The 22,022-nt window shown below is 40.0% G+C and overlaps 1 protein-coding gene across 6 annotated transcripts in view; it reads right to left on the bottom strand.

Moving 5' to 3' along the window:
* The window catches only part of LOC133484206 (inositol 1,4,5-trisphosphate receptor type 1), a 77,597-nt gene that overhangs the window by 47,624 nt on the left and 7,951 nt on the right, over nucleotides 1-22,022 (bottom strand). For all 6 annotated transcript variants that reach the window (XM_061786448.1, XM_061786447.1, XM_061786443.1 and 3 more), the window contains exons 4-33: nucleotides 12,994-13,103; nucleotides 12,298-12,384; nucleotides 11,878-12,036; nucleotides 10,346-10,444; nucleotides 9,795-9,878; nucleotides 9,090-9,236; nucleotides 8,888-8,983; nucleotides 8,462-8,506; nucleotides 7,478-7,632; nucleotides 6,764-6,863; nucleotides 6,092-6,252; nucleotides 5,867-6,008; nucleotides 5,615-5,773; nucleotides 4,925-5,097; nucleotides 4,623-4,742; nucleotides 3,980-4,174; nucleotides 3,631-3,882; nucleotides 3,399-3,540; nucleotides 3,151-3,304; nucleotides 2,865-3,055; nucleotides 2,652-2,784; nucleotides 2,523-2,577; nucleotides 2,278-2,443; nucleotides 2,004-2,177; nucleotides 1,379-1,453; nucleotides 1,131-1,268; nucleotides 927-1,052; nucleotides 636-836; nucleotides 299-550; nucleotides 82-207 (exon numbers count right to left, since the gene is read on the bottom strand). In XM_061786448.1, coding sequence (XP_061642432.1) covers nucleotides 82-207; nucleotides 299-550; nucleotides 636-836; nucleotides 927-1,052; nucleotides 1,131-1,268; nucleotides 1,379-1,453; nucleotides 2,004-2,177; nucleotides 2,278-2,443; nucleotides 2,523-2,577; nucleotides 2,652-2,784; nucleotides 2,865-3,055; nucleotides 3,151-3,304; nucleotides 3,399-3,540; nucleotides 3,631-3,882; nucleotides 3,980-4,174; nucleotides 4,623-4,742; nucleotides 4,925-5,097; nucleotides 5,615-5,773; nucleotides 5,867-6,008; nucleotides 6,092-6,252; nucleotides 6,764-6,863; nucleotides 7,478-7,632; nucleotides 8,462-8,506; nucleotides 8,888-8,983; nucleotides 9,090-9,236; nucleotides 9,795-9,878; nucleotides 10,346-10,444; nucleotides 11,878-12,036; nucleotides 12,298-12,384; nucleotides 12,994-13,103 — 4,217 coding nt within the window. The remainder of the gene's footprint in view (nucleotides 1-81; nucleotides 208-298; nucleotides 551-635; nucleotides 837-926; nucleotides 1,053-1,130; nucleotides 1,269-1,378; nucleotides 1,454-2,003; nucleotides 2,178-2,277; nucleotides 2,444-2,522; nucleotides 2,578-2,651; nucleotides 2,785-2,864; nucleotides 3,056-3,150; nucleotides 3,305-3,398; nucleotides 3,541-3,630; nucleotides 3,883-3,979; nucleotides 4,175-4,622; nucleotides 4,743-4,924; nucleotides 5,098-5,614; nucleotides 5,774-5,866; nucleotides 6,009-6,091; nucleotides 6,253-6,763; nucleotides 6,864-7,477; nucleotides 7,633-8,461; nucleotides 8,507-8,887; nucleotides 8,984-9,089; nucleotides 9,237-9,794; nucleotides 9,879-10,345; nucleotides 10,445-11,877; nucleotides 12,037-12,297; nucleotides 12,385-12,993; nucleotides 13,104-22,022) is intronic.

Genomic DNA, 22,022 nt, shown 5'->3' with positions numbered 1-22,022 from the left:
TCCAAAAAGGTGCTCATATTACTTACAACTGATTTCCTGATCAAGTGAATCACTACATTTGGGCTGCCAGATGTTGCTTACTCTGCAAATGTCAACCAGGAAGTTCTCAAAGAGTTTCCACATGTGGTTGGAGGTGTAGATTTCCTTCATTTCAACCTCAGTGTCCACATAACAGTGGTTTAGAAAGTTGATATAAGCAATTTTGACCTAGAAGAGTGTAACACGTGCGAAACTGAACTTTTTAACATAACAATCTACGGGACAAAATACGTGTCTACGTGTCTGAAGTTCATCTCACCTCTGGTATGCAATCCTCATTGGTCACCACTCGCACAATGTCATCCAGTGGTAGCAGAGAGTTACATTTGATCTCTGTGTAGACGTTCTTACCCTCTGTGCAGACGGCCAAAAGCTCCACCAGGTGAATGTGGTACATAAGTGGACTGTTCTCATCCATACGATCCCGCTCTGATCTCATCATCTGTACCAGAGTTTGAAACGAGGCGCGATCATTATAGAAGACCAAAACGTCTTCGCCCGCATTCACCAGCTGTGTGACGGCACAAAAACACAGATTTGCATGAGGAAAAAAACATTACCTATGAAACAGATGCTAACACGTGCAAACAGAACACCTCGGCCATGACGATGTCCTGACACTTTTTGATGAACTTATTCTCTGCTTTGACGATAGTCTGCAGAAATTTGAGGTACTGGACATTGCGCCCATGTGTCTCAATGCAGTGAACAAAGTGCTGAACCACACGCTCATTGATCTCACTGCACAGCTGGAAGTTGTTCATGAAAATATGCTGCATGGTGATGGCTTCCAAAATCTGAAAAACATGAGTAGCACGAGGAAAATTTTTTTTTTGCCTGTGTGACTTTTAACACTGGGATTTGCCACTAACAGAGCGATCTCTCACCCCAGGGTTGAGGAAGAGATTAATGTGCTTGTGAAGCAGCGCTTGGTTCTGCTGGTTCCCTGCACAGAAGTTTTGTAGGAACTGATGAGCTAACCTCATGATATCCTGCATGCGTAAATCTTCACCCTGAATTGAAAAAAATCTTTAGTTCGTTCATACAGACTACCAAAAGAATTACTAGGTTACTAAGAAGGTCACAGACACCTTCTCATACGGGATCTGTAGTAGTTCAAGGACAACAGCATGAGCCCCCATGTTCCGCAGTAACCTCTGCTGTTGCTTCCTGCTCTTCCTACCTGACTGACCCTCCTGGACACAAAGCCTGCAGAGGCGTAGGAGGATCTGATGGAGGAGAGAACATATGAAGAAGTGATCAATGTTTTGTTTTTGTTTAAAAAAAACAAAAAAAACATCTATATGGTTGGTAACTATACTCCATGAATGATGGTTACCTCTTTTACCACCCTGTAGTTGTAACTGCTGGTGCTCTCTGGTTTGTTTGGTTTTTCAGTACCTCCAGAATCCCCCTACGGGAAACAATTGATTGCGCACAAAAGAACAAGGCACAAGTGGGTTATTTAAATATAGCATCAGTATCATATGTGATCTTTTGACAACTACAGGACAGTTGTGGACACATGAAGGTTGCACATATCTGACACCCTCAACATGTGGCATCATTGTTAAAAAGTCAAAGGCTGACATAAATGAGCCAGACTGAGAGCCACAGTGTACTTTCGTAAATAGATCATTCCGAACAGGTTTGGGATGAAATACATGGTCATGACAGTATTCAGTTGCTTGTCTCCTTTCGTAATTGACAGAAAGGAATTAAGTTTTTACAGAAGGTATTTTACAGTATATTTCTGTACCAAAAGGAGAACATTTTTGTTTCCTTGAGTTTATTTAAAAAACCTTTTTTTTTTAAATTCATGCCCTCACTTGAACTCGGCAACCGTCAGTGTGGGGAAAACATGCTTACTTGTATTTCATTATAGCATGGTTTTAGTAGATGCCTTACTCAAAACAGTGTCTACCGGTGTATTTTTCCATGGCGGAATTTACATTTGTTGGTACCTTTTTATGCACTGATTCCGTGGACAGCCCCTCTCCTGTATCCAAGACCTCGTCTGGACCCTGCCTTTTGTATACCCAGAGCTCAGACTTTTCCACGATGGAGCGCAGCTGGTCCAGGTCATACTTAATTTGCTTGTAATTCTCCACGTCTTGGCTGGTGACTAGCAGCTGGACCTTGTGACATATACAAGGAAAGGATCCATTACATAATAAAGAGCAAACAAACTGATCTACACTGACAGTTGTTATCTTTTTTTATAATGTGGGACAATACCTGCTTAAAAGCCTGAAGAACCTCCTGCCTTTGACTGAAGTGCCGGAACAACAGTTGGAGGGCCCTGGACACCAGAGGTGGATAGTCGTGCATGGTCAAGTGTAGAAGGACTCTAAGGAAAGTCCGTCCACCATGATCGTCCAGATCCAAGGGGGTGTTCTCGTCACTGGCCGCGCACATCAAATAGATTGAAATTAGATATATCTTGCTTTGATATGTGACCGCTATATTCAAAGTGTGATTACCTTCCACCAAATATCCCTTCTGCCTGCTCTTCAATGTGTTCAAAATCCAAAGCTCCTAAAATGGTACGACTGTTAAAGTCATTGACTATATACATTTTGACATGTGATGAAGCAAAACATTCATCTCACCTGGCATATTGTTTGGACCTTCAACTGTTCCAGTTACCGATAATTCACTTTGGGAGTTGCTCTCATCAAACTCCCTCTTAAAGATGGACAGCAGACAGGAGATCCTATAGTCCAGGCGGACATTTAATATGAACTGTGTAGAACAGCAGGAAATGAATCCGTGGTACGGGTTACATTTATTTATGGATGTCATTTCCAATGCTTCTCATTTACCTGCAGGATCTCAATGATCTTCAGCTTGGTATCCATGACCAAAATATCCTGTTTCTCTGGTTCAGTCTGAGACTTGACCGTGTTTTCATTGGAGCTGCTGTTCGATGTTGTGGGTAGGAAGCCACCACCTCTAAGGACAACTTGAGACATCAGCTCCCCAACGCCATGAATGGACCGTATCACATTACTGCCTAGAAGAACATACACGTATATCAAAAGGGGGGGGAACCAAAACCTTTTGTCCGGTTAATTATTTTGCCCTCCCACCCATTCCGGCTGTTCATACCTTTGCTCTCATCTCCCTTTTCTAGCTTGTTGAATGGGAAAATTGTGTTCACATGGACACAGTCTAGAATAGCTAGCAGGATCTTGGTTAGTCTTAATAAGTCACAGAAGTTGTAAAAGCCAAAATAAATCAGATTCCTAGACAAATTTACCACCTAAAAAGAAGAAACAGGAATGGATAATTTTGTTTACTTAACAAAATTGTGCCATGATTGTGACCGTTTTATACGCCTAATTGGTGAAACTAACCTCAAAGGTGAGCTTATTCTTTTCTTTATCTGCAAAAGGAAAGCTCTGACAAACCACATCTCTCAGGTAGTTCTCAACAAACTCCATGGTCTGTGAGAACCGTTCCTTAATTTCATCCTTAGATGTTCCGTCATTGTCATAACTACGGAGAGATCATATTAAAAAGATGAATACAAACTAAATCATGACAATGTGCACATTATTAATAATAATCATTTGGCTATTTACTCACTCGTCAATGGCAATTTCAGATGGGATTTCAGACCATAGTCGTGCGTATTTGACAGGCGTAACCTGCTCCTGGGGATCACGGTCTACATGCATGTGCAGCATCATGCGGCAAAACGATGCTCGCAGATCGTAAGGTAAGTCTTCATCTGACATGCATCGCAAGATCAGGTCTACATCCAGCTGTCCAGAGATCTTGTTAATCGCCAGGTACTGCCTGTCCAAACACATCCTGGCAAACAGGTTTAGCTGGTACCTACAAAAGGACAAACATTCAAGAAGAATGATGATTACCATGCAATGAACCTCAAAAGGAGATCTTTTTTTTGGGGGGGGGCGAGGCCAATAACTACCTATAGTAACTGATCACCTCCCGGTCCTCCTTTTGCCCCTCCTTGGCATCCTGGGCCAACTCCCTGATGCTTTTACTGCGGATCTCTTTATTGCTGTCCTTCCAGAACAACCACACCTCCTCCTCATCTTCCTCTGACTCCTCAGAGTTATCGCCAAGCGCTTCCCCTTCAATCTCAAATCTCGACAGAACTAGTCTGCAGCAGAAAAGTGTGGAGAAGAAGGTAAATAAAATATATATTTCGGAGAAAATTATCAAGATACACTGGCTGACGACTAGTGATTAAAAGCTATGAAAACCCCATGTCACGATTATAGTGACAAATCAGTATTATTACAGTATTTCTAAAATACATTGAAAACAGTAACATTCAACGTCTGAAACAAAAAAATTATCACTTTATTGGTAAACTGGGATTTTTTTTATCCATACTGCTAAATTACATTCACGTTTAGACGGTTTTACTATGCACATCATGTTCTGGCATACAGTTTTGCCTTTTTTAATTGCATATCAATATAGCTTAATAATTCTAATATTATATACTATATTCTAATCATTCTTAAAGTGAAATATTCCATGTGTCTGAAGTGTTGTCAACAAATGGCTTATTTGGCCTCCCTTTTAGAGGAGGGAGCACGCACTTAGTTTCAATTAGGATGTCCGCGTTAGCTGGATCCAGCACAGCATTGCATATCAGTTCCTGTGTTACAGGAATGGACTTATTCATGGAAACACATAAGTCCGACAAGTAGTCCAAGAACCTGGACACAAAACACACGACATAAACAAAAATAAGCAACATAAATCATTACTTCTAAAAAAAATATATATGAAATAAATATCTGCAAACTTTCAGATAAAAAATATCTAAATGAAAACGGATTACTATCAAATCAATCACTTTTCGTGCTTGTTGGTTCATCACACAGACCCGTTAACCAACCTGGGCTCACGGTTCTTGCGGACCAGGCTGACAAACGTGTCAATCTCTGCGGCGGTAATATGTTTCTCTAGTAACTTGCGGTTATTGTGGAGGAGGGCTGTGATAGTGTCTTCTGCCAGAACATCATAGCCAATTTGTTTCTGCATGAATCGAAATTGCTTGGCAATATACTCCTGTGGATGCAGACAAGCAGACATTGAACGCAAACTCACCCCTTGATTTTGTCAAGTTCGATACAAAGATTTGCAAATCAAAGACTTGGTATCTCTTGATTTCTTTAAGTCAAACATTCGGCAGAAAAATCCAAGGCCTAAGCAAGTTTACTATTTCCGATTCTCCATGGATTCATGTTGATTAAAGAAAAAAAGGAAAGAAAAAGAATGAATGATTTTTACTACTTCTATGATCAGCAGCTGAATATGTTTTCGGGATATTTGTATTATAATATTATTTGCCAAAGAGCCTTGAAAACTGAAGAGAAAAAACAAATCTAAACGTGACACACTCAATTTCACATCAACGATTCACAGAAATTAAATTTACTAAATCACATCAGTGCTGCTACAGAGAAAAGGCCAGACTATCGAGTTACTAGAATACTTGTCAGCAAACACTGCGGTTGCATGTAAAGGTTACACTAGGTCACTCACAAATCAAGAACACAGGCCCGCTAGACTAGAAAAGCTGTACCTGGTTCTTGCGGTAGTCCTGTTGGGAGTGACGCAAAACCCGGTAACACAGTCGGCAGATGTGTCTGAAGGGGGCATGGCGCTGGTCAGCAAGCTCCTCCAATCGCAGCATTGGGCCATCACCACTGTCAGTGAAGGGGGCCTGAAGTAGCTTGAAGATCTGACTCCAGGAAAGAATTTGAACACGTCTATTAGACCTGATAAAGCTGCTCTCAGACAAGTATTTACACGGCACAAAGTGCTGAAGTTGTACCTGTTTGAGAATATTCTGTTCTCTCATTAGTTTCTGCCTTTCTCTATTTGGTTTATTGACCGTAATCTCAAGAACATCCTGTCCATTGTTGGGAATGTCAACAACAAAGAACACCAGGTCTTCTAGAAGTTTTGTAACTGCTCTGGTTGTCCATGGAAGAGAGAAAAATCCAATTTTGAAGAACTAATGGAAGCTTTAATCTTTTACTCAGCATGGACTTTGTACCTTCTCTCATTCTGTGTGATGGTGCCTTTTTCAAGCTTTCCAGCAATAGAGGCCAGCACTTTACTGGCATCGTTGGCAAAGTCAAGGTCTCGTACTTCAGCTGGGGAGACAGGCACAATGGCAAAGGCCTCTTTGTCCTCTTTCAGCGCAGACGTGCCAATCTGTGATTAGCAAAAGGTATACGGTATGTCATAGAAGACCATAGACTTACATAAATGTTAGTCCAGTTACAAGAGCCGATGAACAGTAGACTATGGACAAAACCATCGAGACACACTCATAATCAATTAACTAAACAGTCAATAAATCGCAAATTGAAGTTGGGGAATTCTATACTTCAAAATTTGTGGAAACAGTTGGGGAAGGCCCTTTTCTGTTCTATTATGACTGTGCCCCACTACATTACGCAAGGTTAGTAAAAACATGCTTGAATGAGTTTGTTGCGGAAGAACTCGAGGGCCTCAACTTCTACCACATCAAACACCTTTGAACTACAACAGAGATTGCGACCCAACACTAATGACCGACCGTTGACTTCGAAATAATTTTCTTGCATCCCAATAATTTTGTCCAGTGTCGGTGAGGAAAGAAAGAATTTACATTATTCCAATGTGTTTCACATCAGTTGATCACTAATGTTTTTTTTTAATGTTTCTAACTATAAACACTTACACGAAGCATGACAGGTTTTTCCTCCTCTTTGTCAATGGGTTGGTTGGTGCTGTGAACCCATGTGTTGGTGCACAGGTGTCTGAGCCGCACATATGAATTCCTGAAATTACATTTGTATTATTTATTTATTTATTATTGTATAATTCGCCCACTATAACTAAAGCCACTCATGCAATAATGTATGATGAGTCGGACGGCAAGTGAAATATAAGATGAATATAAACAAAAGCAGGCGGTACGGTGGACGACTGGTTAGCACATCTGCCTCACAGTTCTGAGGACCAGGGTTCAATCCCCGGCTCCGCCTGTGTGGAGTTTGCATGTTCTCTCGGTGCCTGTGTGGGTTTTCTCTGGGTACTCCGGTTTCCTCCCACATCCCAAAAACAAAAATTGCCCGTAGGTGTGAATGTGAGTGTGAATGGTTGTTTGCTTATATGTGCCCTGCGATTGGCTGGCGACCAGTTCGGGGTGTACCCTGCCTCTCGCCCGAAGATAGCTGGGATAGGCTCCAGCACGCCGCGACCCTAGTGAGGAGAAGCGGTACAGAAAATGGATGGATGGATGGATATATACAAAAGCAATGTGCACTGAGAAATATGCTGTCCAACACGATGGAGAAACAAGGTCAGGCCAATGGGTTACACATGAAACACAGCGGTTTTGTGCTCTGATGAATCACATTATGTACAGTAAATTTAAAGCACTTCAGAGTACCTGGGTACTAGTGAGTCTCCTCCTCTCAGCGTGGTCGGGTCCAGCTCAAATATGGAAGAAATATCATTTCCATCAGGGACGGATACAAGTGTGTACATCACTTTATCCTGAACATTTCTCAAACGGGTCCGTAAGGCCTCTTGCTCCAAATCCAGCTGGAAGCAGAAACCATGTAGTAATTATCAGCATTATAAAGAAATGCAATCTCAGAACTCCACATTTTTGGGAAATGATGTCAAAGAGTTGGCTGCTGTATTACGGTAACGCTATTTCTTGGAATTGAGGGTGGGCAGAGCAGCAGAAAATGTAATAAAGGAGATAAAAGCATAATTGTTCTGACAACACCACAACACAAATACTTAACTAAAACAAAATGTAATTTTCCCAGTGTGACTACTTCAATAAGCAGAGTTGTTTGCAAGAACGTATGAGAAACAACCTCTCTAAATCATTGAGGTTTCATTTATACATGAGACTAATACACAACTTTTGGGTTTTAGATTAGGAACACTTGCATAATCTATTGAGATCAGAGGCAAACATAGTTAAATGAAAGAACTCTCTGTGTGTGTGTGTGTGTGTCAGTGACGGTTCTGTGCTTGGCCACCCCTGTGCCCCCCCCCCCCGTCGACAAAATGAAATAATAGAAAAAGGTTTCAGGCAGCCCCCCCAAACAACAATAAATGCGCTCGTTTTGCTTGATTTGTTTACCCCATCAATGGAGGCAGTTATGCTGTACGGTGAGAGACAAACCCAGACTACTCTCAAAATATAGACCAGCGAGGGAGCATTACCAGTGGATCACTGCCATCTGCTGGCCACCAATAGCAACAAAGGTAAATAATGTAACAGCATATAATTAAAACTGTTGCACTTCAGTCTGTCTAGTACATTTTTGTTTGTTTGGAATTTTAAGATACTTATTGTTTTGGGAGTGAAACTACTTAGTATGTAACACGTACGAGAGGTGTGTGGCAGACTTACTGAGGCGCGGGAATCTAGACCTTGCTCTTCATATTCTGGATTCACCTGCAAATACACAGATCACAGGGGTACTACAGTATTGTTTCACAATGATTTGACAGCTTGAACGCATCATAAAAATAAAAACAGACACTGCCTTTGTGTGTAAACACTTTACCAGTCAGTGAATAATTTCTCTTTAGATAAATTTAACATATATATATATATATATATATACATACACACACACACACACACAATATTCATTACTTTCGTACACATATTTGTACACATTGAATATAAAAAATTCATAATGATGTAATGACCTTCGAATCCCTATAACACAATCAATATAGTTTATTATCACAGTACTTTTACTGGTGTTTGACTTCTCAATATCAAACTAAAGCCAATGAATTAGATGACACTGTTCTGTGGTGGACTGACCTCTGCAGCGAGGTAATGTCCAGTGGCCAGGTGTTTAAACCTGAACAGACTATTCCAGTAGCCTGCCCCCCCTCGGCAGGGATCATGTTGTACGACCTGATGTATACACAGAGTTAAACTGTTACAGGCATAGGATTTATTGAACAGTGATGTACCAAGGGGGTTGTAAAGAACGGTCCCGCCATCACTTTGCCCCCCTCACCTCTATCTCCCATAGGGCTTTGCTGCTAGTTGCTGAGGTAGCTGACTGCCGCCCAGTCGTGCGAAGAAACACATACTGTTTTTTTCTGTGATCATCACAAGTGAGGAATTTTTCTTGCTCTGCATGAAACAAGCGTACCACATCGCCCTGGACAGAAACATAAGGCTTTTTTTTTCTTCATTTTTTTGCAGCTCAACAGTAATTACTCGAGAACTAGGTGTACCGTTACCTCACAAGATGCATCATAAGTTGTGATGAATTAAAAACTGTGGGCCCGACTTGCATTCAGTCAATGTGGATTGATACTAGCAATTGCAAGTATGGCTATGACTATAAACTACTACAACATACACATTACCTTTGAATAGACTGACAAGGAATATTATGTATCACATACAGTGAGAATGAAAAATAATTATTTGAGGGGTGGTATTAAATAAAAAAGTCATCACATATAGAGCGTTTTTTCTTCTTCTATGATCTATATGAAAGAAAAGTGATTAAAAGTGTTGGAATATTAATTGGCCCTATGTTAGGATCTTTGAGTATGATCCAAATAACACTGTGACTACGATAAAAGCCACATATCGAAAGAAAAACACTTTTTTTAAACATCTTTCAAGGTGCCCGTGACCCCAGTGAGGATAAGCGGTACAGAAAACGGATGAATGGATGGATGTTTCAAGGTGCTACTTTAAGACAAACCCCTTTTAAGATGATCTCCTGATTGTCACTCCATTTCATGAACAGGACGATCTTCCAGCTTGTGTTGCAGTTGACTGAATTCACCTTAAAAAATACAAATGGGAGCTTGTTGTCACTGAAGGGGGAAACTAAAACCTATGCGTAGGTAAAGGAGCAGTTTAGAATTTTACAGTGATTAATCATCACCTGCAGTAAGGAGGAAACATATGTTTTTATAGATTGATCATGGAACTTTTTTTGATTCCCAAGACATCAATTAATTTAAGTGCACAGCGTCAAATAAAAGAAAAAAAAGAGGAAGTTGTGTTCCTGCGGGCATGAAGATAATGAGTACAACTTCCAATAAATAACCATCTCAGTTTGAATAGAAGTTAAAATGCAGCAGTAATGCAAGAGAAAAATCATAACATTGTGACTACAGAATTGTGGCTTTTCTATCAGATGGCTGATAACCGAGCAGCAGTAACACGTTAAAAATAGATTGTCCACCGCCAAACACGCCCACAGACAAATCCAAAGGCTTGAGATGAGATGCATCAGCGCCACCAGACCTCGTTACATCCTGGATTATCCACGAGCTGGTGTGTGCTGGCGTGGAGTGGCTGGCCAGCGTTCACCGGGTTCAAGACCACTTTGTCGCCAATCACCACCTGTCATCACACGCAAAATACCACCAATGCAAAACATGAAAAAATTAAAGCTCTCGCTTGTTTCCAACAGCTATCCTAACCACTAAAGCAGTGATTGTGGATGACAGTGGTGTAGATTTCATTTACAATTTTTTTTTTTTTTTTTACATACTTAAATTACTCAAAAGCCAACTACTGCATGCAGCGATGAGTATCTTGGGAGGTTTATAATCAGGCCTCGTGTAATAGCTAAACTGAGTCTGGGAGGAGCTTATGTGAATCACTTATTGCCTGGGTGCAGGCCAATAACACCATTCTACTGCCAACAAGAGATTTGTGACCAGGTAAAATCCTACTGTGGGCTGGCAGAGCTCCATGTAGGGATATAGCAGGTGCGATCTGATTGGGGACTACTACTGAGGTCATATTCACACAAACATATTTCTTTATTGTGGGGGGGGGGGGGGGGGGGGGGGGGGGGTTCTGAGTTTACACATGTAAATTGCATTTTATGTTATTGAAAAAGTTTTCGGAAAACTATTTTATTCCCCAGAAACTAGCAGTATTTATTCTGATTTGTCTCCTTTGTATGATGTCATTGTGTACAGGCTGTCCTGTGAGATTTTTGTTTTGTTTTAGATTAGATATTATATTTAAGTTTGACATTCAGCATTAATCAGCTTCCCTATCATTTGGCATGCAAGACTCTCTTTTCGAGTGGCCATTGTCAATATTTTGCCCTTTCCACAAATTACTGTTATCATGTTACTGAAGGACCAAAGTCCAATGTTCTACAGCATCACTTGTTGCTATGAAATGCACTTGGAAACCTGCAAATATATGATGTGATATGAGACTCTTTAAAAGTCAATATTGTAGGCAGTCTTTTTCAAAAATAAAAAAATACCTGTGTGCATATGGACATAGTTTACCGGTGTTTGCTGTTAAAGAGGAATGCTGGACTGAGCGTAAGCACCGATGGTACATTTGCGGTATTTCCAAAATACAAATAAAATCAATATCAGTGTCTTAGTTTTAAAATTCCAACTTGAATAATAGAAGCAAATATTTTCATTCAAGTTTTTGTCAGTTGTTCCTTTATCTCACTGTGCAAAGTGAGAGGATACAGGAAACAGAACATCTGCCCGTCATATTGTACTTTTTATGTTAGGGATGCACCGATTTATGAGCCAAACGTGTTATCAAAAGACTTCCACTGGACTGTCACAAAATAAAACATTGGGATCACTGTGGCCAGTGTTCACCTGTTAGTATGCAGCTACTATTTGTCATCTGACTTAACAACATTAGAAGGGAGATGGTTTTGTTGCAGACTGAAATGGCTCATAAAGGCTTTTTGAAAAGGTTTTAATATCTTATGTGTAGACAGTCAGCTCTTCAACTTCAACTAGAACACAATATAGTCATTTCCCTGTGTGTATGTGCTTGCTCACACTGTCCCCGATGGAGCGCAGCTTGTAGAAGGGCTGGATGTAGAACCAGGAGCCTTCATTTCCTGCAGGGTCCAGCATCACCCTCATGGCGTTCTTCTCCAAGAGGGCAGGCAAACGCTTGTTCACTGTCAGGTATTTGTTGCTCTTTAGGTGGAGAAGCTAAGGGGAAACAAGATATAATTGTGTTGTGTTTTTGTGTGAGGGGAGGTAGGGGGACTTCCAAAGGGGTAAGGTTGTTAGAATGTTCAGGCGATACAAGAAAATAGTAATGATTATTTTTCTTTCACTTTCACAAATGAATTCCAAATCTTAATGGTTTTAGTCTTCTTGGATTAGTAATTATAAGTAGTCCAATAATTGCAAATGGTATTAGTGAGACTGTTTTCATGTCTCAGTTAAAGACAGACGCTTATGACAAACCTGAATAACATTGCCGTACTGAATGACTGTACCCAGCAGCTTTTTGTTTTCTGAGTCATTTTGTTTCTTCTCCAGGTCAGCTGCATGCTATGAGGCATAAGGCAGATAAGGGAGGGGTCAGGTTTAAAGCACAGATGGTCACTCTTACAGGTATTTACTGCAATATTTTGCAATAATACAAGTAATGATAAATAGTTTGACAGTTTAAATAATAACAATAAAGCACCCAAAAAAAGTGAAAATGCACACTTAGACAAAAATGGTGTCTGTCCATCAATACCCATGGTAACAATGGAGAGATTTCAATGTTAATTTTTATGAGAAAGTGGTCAGATAGCCAGTTGCTTTAAAAGGTATTGCATGGTAGGTTGAAGCGTAGGCAGGAAAGTGTGGAGGAAGAAAAGTTGAAGTAAAAGGCTTTATAATGCTCTATAAAAAGAAGGTTTAAAATTCTACCTCAGCAAATGTACTTTCCTGAAAATACAGGACTACGGAACATTTCAAATTCCATAAAACCACTACACAGTGTTACATTAAGCTTCAGCCAAGTCTATCAGCAAAACCTGAAAATAAAGATGTGAGAACATTTCTAAACTGCACAACTGTGTGTTGAGTCTTTGAGCTGTGCGTTCATCTCGGTGTATAGTGCCCTTTGCCGGAGTGATGACTGTGAGGCCAATGTGTTGTCACACTTACGTGGAGCTTGTTGAGGAGCACCGTGTCTGTGTTCCCTCCAGGCTTGGCTGCTTTCCAGAACTGCTTTTGGGCTGAGTAGCGGTTCATGGGACACAGTCTGAAGAGACAGTCTTTCCGGGGCAAAGTTTTGAAGCGAGAGACAGAGTTAGTTTTAAAAAATGAAAAAGGAGAGAGAGACACACAAACAAACTGCTATAATAGGCAGGATGTTTTCCAAATGTATTATGTATCTTTTTTTATTTTTAAATTTTTTTTTTAAACAGAGATAACATATAACAGGGCAGAAAATATTTGTCAGGGTACTTGGTTAGAAAAAAGGGTGTTCAACTACAAAAAATAAAAACCTCAAAATATATTATATTTGATGCATGTTCATTATAAAATACGGTAATGTAAAACGACTAGTAATTTACAGTGGAACCTCAGAAACAATGAATTTCAGGCCTCTCGTCAAGCGAGTTTACTGCCTGGGAGGCGAGTAGTTTCACATCAACACTAAACTAAACAATGTTCGTTTAATTATGATCTTCTTGTGCTTAATAGTAATGATTATTTTTCTTTCACTTTCACAAATGAATTTCACAAATTAATAGGCAGCATAGAAACATCAACCAGATTGTGTCATATGTTGTGATAATTTTCATTTACTTTTCTACAGGCCTTATCACACTTTTTTTGGCATATTTTTTCAGAAAAGTGGAGTGTAAATTATACGACTTCAGGGTCATTCAACTTTAGATCTTCCACTGTAAATGTATGAATAAGCATAATTATTTCACTTTAGCTCCTTTCTAAAAATTAAACATTCAAAGTGCTTTTATGAAGTTCACTCATTCACTCCAACAGTAATAGTGGGACATGTGCTACCATTATGCATCATTTATCATTTACACACATTTAGCACTGGCAGATTGGAAACCACGGACGGTATCACCTAAACCAAGACACCCCATATTACACTGCAGTGCGAGTGTGACGCACTTCAAACACATTCACAACTCTAATGAATGAAAATGAAAGCGCTTCGGTGATGTTTGATGAGGAACAGCCAACTGTGTGTGACAATGCATGAGCCTATGCAGCCATTTTGTACAAGATAAGAAACATTTGGTCACGATCTGCATAGGGCGTGCAAACATGTGTGACAACCCAAGGGAGTGCACGGCCACAGCAGTGAGGTCAGAAAGAACAAGAATAATGTGAGGCTCTTATCAGTGACTGCATGACTCATTTTCATAGATAGAGTTGAAGCAGGAGGGAGAGCAGCAGTATCATTTGCATGAGGACACAGTGGATCTGAACACAGTTCCTCTTCTGGCCAAGAGAAGTTCCTCTTCTTCAGCTGCGCTACAATCGACTTCACCCCTCCTCAGACCAAACTTCTATTTTGAGGGTGTAAGAAGAGGGAAGGAACAAGAAAATAAAAATCAGACCATCCTTCCCCTGTTCTCTCACTCTCTCTCCCAGCTTTGGTTGTAGCAACATGTCCAAATAAGGCCAACCGAGAGAAGAGGAGTGGGATGAAAAAGAGGGTGGGGATTCCCTATCCTTAACGTCCATATTCTTTCATCCACCCTTTCCCTTGATAAATTCCACAAATTTCACCAAGTTAATGCTCTCTCAATCTCCACAAAGTTCTTCACCTACAACCACATCAGATATGATTTACTTTAGTATGACCCAGAATACTGTTTAAAAAAATAAAAAAACAGAAAAGGAAGTGGCTGAAAAATGAGGAAGACAGAAAGACTGAAAGAATGTTAAGCAGAGTGAGAGAGAGAAAGAGAGAGCAAACAGGCTGCAGGAACAGTGCAAACTTACATCTGCTGAATGTGCATTTGCACAGCTTTTCATGAGCAGATATTAGCTGAAGTGATAAAATTGTTTTCTCTACTCATTTTAAAACACTTTCTTAACTGTAAACACACATACGCTTGGAAAATACAGTATGTAGTACTGCACGGAAATGTATCATCGTGCAATTCTTTTTAATTAAAGTCAACTCAACAGTCACGTTGCTTTAATTGTACTGAAACTGGGCTCAGAATTCCTTCTGGGGTCACTGGGCAGGAGAACTGCTGGGAGCAATCCAGAGCATGTATCTCTTGGAATCATTAACATTCTTGTAATGTAAAACAATCTATTACTAGTTGGGAAATTTAAGAAAATAATAATAAAAAAAAAAAAAAAAAAAAGATAATCACTTGTGACAGTACATTAAAGTTGTATTACCTATACAGTAGTTAATTAGATAACAGCATTAAATTTGATTCTACAAACTGAGCAGAATGTCTAATTCTACCTCACTGAATAATTTAATTTCGTAGAATATGATCAATAATTTAAGGACATTAAAAAGAACACAAAATACTGTATCTACCAAAAAGGTTTTTTTTTTTGTTCCACCCCAGGTTTGTCACACAGTTCTGAGGTTTAACCCTCTTGTGAACCCCTGTAGTAAACAAAAATTGAACATAGATATGTCAAAGATGACCAAGGGGAATTACTGTCGTTAAAATGACAATGAAAATGAAAAAAAAATAAAATAAATAAATACTAAAGTATTAGTATGACAATGACCAAAGACGTTGTAGTGCACCATGAATATAATAATGAAGCTCATATTTTATGGTAAATGACTACAAAATGTTATATTAACTCTTGTACATGTTAAAATATTCACAAAAACGGAGCGCATTATTGGAAATTCTATAGATGTGGTTTTGTTGTTGTTGACAATTTCAGCTTGTGTGTAGCTTTCATATGTATTAAAAATATTAATTTGAGCACCTAGTTCAATCACTCAATTTAACCAATGTTATCATAAGATGTGTTTTTTAGACTTTAACACCTTAGTAGCACTTTTAAGACCTAGGTCCTCTTCAGATTGTACTTTTTGCCTCTGAACGTTCCTTTCCTTTCCGAGCAACATGACCCAGAAGTACTTGAAGGAAAGGTTATTTGAATTCTAAAAATGCTCGGGCAAGGTGCCTCGATGCAACCTTTAGTACTCCTTTAGCTTAGGTTTCCCCTGACCAATCTTTACAAAAGGAAGGGAGATACTCTTTACCCATAATTCTTATGGCAGGAATATTTAAAGTTACAAGCCACCATCTTCCAAATGTAGTAGTTTCACGCTAAAGACTTAATCAGCAATGCTCACCGTTGCACGATGACCACAGTTAGGAAAAGTGGAGTCGAATTCATTTTAAACAGTGCTGTTCGAAAGGAAGGACTTTTCATCTCGCCCGTGACCTGATGACATTTTCCACAAAGGTTAAGGAAATGTGGTATATAAGGTGAGAGATGTGAAGATTTCCGAAGAGGCCCCTAGTCTTTCGATCCTACACTTGGGATCACCAAAGTTAGCTCTTCAGATTTGTGTAGATGTTTGTTGCATAATTGGAAAAATGGCATCTACTACACAGCCATCCAAGTAGCCAAAGCATGTCATGTGATACAAAAGCTTCAGAACCGCTGTGAAATGTGAGCAGTGACTTCATGCAGTGGATACAACATCTGGCAGGGGACCTAAAGACACATATTGCATAAGACTTCGATTCTGTGTTAAGTCAACAATAGCGTCAATGATCTGCGTTTTATAAACTGCTACGGGCTCCAAACTTTTTATCCTGTTAAGAGATGGAGGAAGCATCTCATCATTTGTAGAGCATGTAAGACATCAAATATCCCACAATAGCAGCCTTGGCCATTTCCAGTCAGATGTCTCCATCTCGATAGCCAGTAAAACTATGCACTTATGTTGGACATATTTGGAAAGGAATGCACTAGAGAGATCTACAGTAGTTCTGGTAATTAACCAGCAGACAGAGTGACACTCATATGTGATGGGAAGAATTCAAGCTCATTTTAAGGTACGGCTGGCTGGCGCCGCACTGCTCCAAGTGTACTGGGTGTTCAGGGACATGCATGAAGATTCTGTTGTGAAAGGAACCAGGAAAAGTCAAAGATTTTGATCAGAGACATAAATGTACAGACATGCACCGGAATCCAACAGACTACAAAAAAAAGTCTCGGATTGTCTCAAAAGAAATAAGGACACATAACTACATCATGTGCTCCTGTGTGTAGTATAGCTCAGTTATTTTAAAGATGGATTCATGTTGTACAGTATTTAAAAATGTGATGTAAAACATCTTTTTTCTCTCTCATCTTTTAATGGAAGTGTTAGCACTGGGAACTGAAATGTTGATGTGGTCGCATACTAGTTCTAGTGCATCTGTCAGTACAGTGTAAACCTCCACCATGGTCATACAATCTTTATTAGCACCTTCATATATGAGGTTTGTCAGAAAGTTTCCAGGATTGATGTCACAAATATACAGTATATTTCAAATCCAAACTACCCTTTACCATTTTACCCTTCGAAGTAATCCTCCTAGAATCTAACGCACTTTCCCAACCTTCTCTGCCAAGCCATTAAGCATTCCTGCAAGGATTTTTCCAGGATCCTCCACAGCTTCAGCCTCACTGCTATATTGACCACCCCTTGATCACCCTCTTGAGCTTGGGAAAAAGTTAATAAATAAATAAACATCCATCCATCCATTTTCTACCGCTTAGCCGAGGTTGGGTCGCGGGGGCAGTAGCTTTAGCAGGGACGCCCAGACTTCCCTCTCCCCAGCCACTTTAGCCATCTCTTCCATATGTTCAAATCCAGCCTCGCCTGTGTGGAATCTGGCCTGAAATTGGCTGGTGACCAGTGTACCCCGCCTCTCGCCCAAAGATAGCTGGGATAGGTTCCAGCACGCCCGCCACCCTCGTGAGAATAAGCAGTACGGAAAATGGTTGGATGGATAGTACAGTACAGTACAGTACAATATAATATAATATAATATAATATAATATAATATATAATATAATATAATATAATATAATATAATATAATATAATATAATATAATATATCCAGCGGCACGGTGGCCGACTGGTTAGAGCGTCAGCCTCACAGTTCTGAGGACCCGGGTTCAATCCCCGGCCCCGCCTGTGTGGAGTTTGCATGTTCTCCCCGTGCCTGCGTGGATGGATGGATGGATAATATATCCATTTTCTGAGCCGCTTCTCCTCACTAGGGTCGCGGGCGTGCTGGAGCCTATCCCAGCTGTCATCGGGCAGGAGGCAGGGTACACCCTGAACTGGTTGCCAGCCAATCGCAGGGCACATACAAACAAACAACCATTCGCACTCACCGTCACACCTACGGGCAATTTAGAGTCTCCAATTAATGCATGTTTTTGGTATGTGGGAGGAAACCGGAGTGCCCGGAGAAAACCCACGCAGGCACAGGGAGAACATGCAAATTCCACACAGGCGGGGCCGGGGATTGAACCGGGTCCTCAGAACTGTGAGGCTGACGCTCTAACCAGTCGGCCACCGTGCCGCCTAATATAATATAATATATTATAATATAATATAATATGTATTTGGAACAGTGCATTGTTTATTTAAAAAAATACTGAATACTAATAATGGAAGTTTTGTTTAAAAATATTTGAATTATATTCTGACGGTTGATGATTTGAAAATTATGCAGACTGCCATTTCTATCTACGACTTGGGAAAATCTGAGAAAACCATAATTTGCTAAATAATTTGGAAAACAACTGAATTGCTGTCGGGGTGGTTTTCTGCTGTTATGTAGAAGAAATAGACAGTAATTGGTTATTGGTATATTGTGCACAGTAGTAAATTGCCTTGTTTTGACTACCAATCACAGTTCTTTTCTGTGTGTCAGTGTGAAATATAGCTCACGGCTTGCATGAGTGAACGTTTGATTACACTAACTGCACGTGTGTTTACATTAGAAGGAAATGTTGAGCATACCTCAGCAGTGACAGTGCTAGACCCCAACAGCACAGTTAGTAAGACTTTGAGGCTAGTGTCTGCGATAGCATATGAGACATACACACACACACACACACACACACACACACACACACAAAAACCAGTGCTAATGTTGATACTAATATGGGTGATCTCATCATTCCAGTAGTTTCTGGATCCACAATGTTTTATTTTTTTTAGCAAATCACACTATAATCAGCATCAGTGGCAGGCAGTAGCAGGCTAAATTATTGACTATATCATAGTAGTAGACAGGCTTGGGGAGTAACGGAATGCATGTACCGGCATTACGTAATCAGGATACAAAAAAAAACGTAACTATAACCCGGTACAGTTACAGAAACTTTTGCAGGATTACATATTTAATGTGATGGGAGAGAGGCCGGTTGTTCATCTGAGCCCTCACCCGCTTTCAAACTAGTGGGGTGAGCAACCTTATCCGGAGTTTAGCTGAGCAACAAGTGGATAAATGTCCCACAAATTGCACAATATAGCTCATTGGATTTTTTTGTCTGCCAAACAAAATGACACGGGCCACTGGATATACGTGTTGGCTTCCCAAATGCTGCCAGTTTAAAAGCGATTCATAGGGAATGGATAATGACTCTTTGGATCGTAGCCAGTTGAGGACTTAATCATTTTGGATAACAAACAGAGCTGTCAAAGTCATTCGGACTGCTGATGACTTCAGCTATGGGGGAGCAGGCGAGCCCAGGTGTACTACGCCCGCACATTGTAAGTAAATATTTCACTATCCCATCACAAATCACCCACTGCTTTACTATTTAAACACTGTAAAAAAGGTTTTCTGCGGTTGACGTCGCATATCATAGTCATCGTTTCAAAATTACGAGTGAATGCGTGCGTGCATGTGTGCGAGTGCGCGCATGTGTAAAGCTTAATTTGTCTTCTTTTTTCCATTTCACTCTTTATAACAAACACAGATTGACAAATAAAGTCTCTATCTACAGTATTAGTGGTGTAACGATTCATTCATTATTATACGGAGGTGTGTATGTGTATTATTCGCCCCTCCCCCCAAAAAAGCTTTTAATTCCTTTTCCTTTACTTGATTTTTCAATTAGCACACGGCAGTTAGCACAACTGTACTTTCTTGTTCATCCTGTTTCCTAATCTACGGCCCACATCTACTCACTACATCCCTACTTTACATCTATCTATCCATCATATTTATCATATCTATCAATCCATCCATCCAGCAAAGGTGTTGCCTTCAGGGACAGTTCGAAAAAAGCGATCCTCATGCAACTAAGCAATTGTTTCAAATGGCCTTCAATCAATTTATATATCAATCTCACTCTTTATCTATCTCTATCTGTCTATATGTGCTGCATGGTGAACAATATACAGTATATTGTATTGACATTGAATTTCTATTGTGTTTTTTTTAACATATTTGGTGTTGGAGCGATCCAAATGTAATTAAAAGTAATCAAGTTACATTAATATAATGGCACTTGAATAAAGTTACTAGCTACAGTTTTTAACAGTTAACGAGTAACTGTATTGGTAACTGTATACATTTTTAAAGAAACCCTCCCTACTAAGGGTGCAGAACATTAATAGAGCAAAGACAAGAAACCTGAAGACTGGAGAAGCAGTAGATCAGTGTAGCCCTTTTGCTTTGTCGGGACAAAAATGCAATGGTAGTAATAGGAATCTTTAAATCTGTTGTAACAATGGTACAGTATGCAATAGTAAATACCGAAGAGACAACATGTTGCTTGCCTTCACTCGCACTAACGCTTCTTTCCACTGCTTTCTGCTTCTGGTTGACATCCCGAGTCACCACACACTGACATAAAGGCCTCTTCTGATCAGGAGCAGCTGACAAAGCAGAGTTACCAAAGGCACTTTAACCTCACTCAGTGCATTCAAGCACACAAGCACAGTTCGATTATACTAAATCTAATTCATGTATTAGTTCAACCAAGTTGTTCATTCTGCATTAGTATGGGTCAGCTGAAAAAAGGTGGGAAAATCTAAGTTTCTAATTTCTATTGTTCCTGGTGGAAAGACAATAAAATAGGATTTGAGCACAGTCTACCTTCTGGTCAGTCAATAAGCTGAAGAAAGAAGGAGAAGATTAAAGGAGTAAAAATGATTAGTGAAAACCTGCTGGACAAGTGAGGCATCACATTTGCTGCCAAAAATGTTCCTCGAACATCTTGCAGTTCTTCATGACCACACACACACTGCAGCTCAATTCCGATTTTTTTTGCCCAATGTGACGTATCTGATTTTTTCATGTCAATGTGAACAGAACAATTCCGATTTTTTATATCCGACCCAGGCCTCTTTCTAAATCGGATATGTATCTGACGTGAGTGCAGTATGGACGCTCACAGGGCCCTGATCCGACCTATACGTCAAACGGTGACAAACGTCACAATTGTTCCACAAAACAGACACGCCACAAAACGGCAATGGCGGACGAAGGAGCAAAAAACCGTCAGTGGTGAAAAGAAGATGCTTTAGAACTGATAAATATAAGAAAATGTTGGCTCCGGTTCCACAAAACCCTTGAAATAGCCACAAATGCACCATGACGATACCTACGTGAGGGGCCATGTTGACTTCCGTCAACATGGCGTGGTTGTGCGCAATGAGACATTCTGTTTTGTGCACATGCGTGTGACGTCACCGACGTTTTCCATCCATAGTAAAGCCGCATTTGTTTTTTGTAAAGTGAATGACTACATAAAAAGATCTGATTTAACAAAAAAATCCGAATTGGGCATCATGAACAGCAGTGTGAATTTAACCTTTGACTGTGAAACATCAGAATCAGAATCATCTTTATTTTGCCAAGTATGTCAAAAACACACAAGGATTTTGTCTCCGGTAGTTGGAGCCACTCTAGTACGACAACAGACAGTCAATTGACAGAGAATACTTTTGAGACATAAAGACATTAAGAAAAACACTGAGCAATAAAAGGTTTCTAGTAATCTGGTAATGCCGGTACATTTATTTATTTAGTTTGACAATTGTGCAATAAGATCCTTAGTCCTTAGAGCGGTTTGAATGAATAATATAGCAATAGTCCGGTGCAATGACCATTGGGCAAAGGGCGCCGAGACGTCAAGGAATGTATGCAGTTTAGAGTGACTCGTAGTGCGATAATCTGGGACAATGTCGATT

This window comes from Phyllopteryx taeniolatus, chromosome 9 (assembly GCF_024500385.1).
Source record: "Phyllopteryx taeniolatus isolate TA_2022b chromosome 9, UOR_Ptae_1.2, whole genome shotgun sequence".
NCBI lineage: Eukaryota > Metazoa > Chordata > Actinopteri > Syngnathiformes > Syngnathidae > Phyllopteryx > Phyllopteryx taeniolatus.
This window is presented reverse-complemented; position numbering and strand designations above follow the sequence as displayed.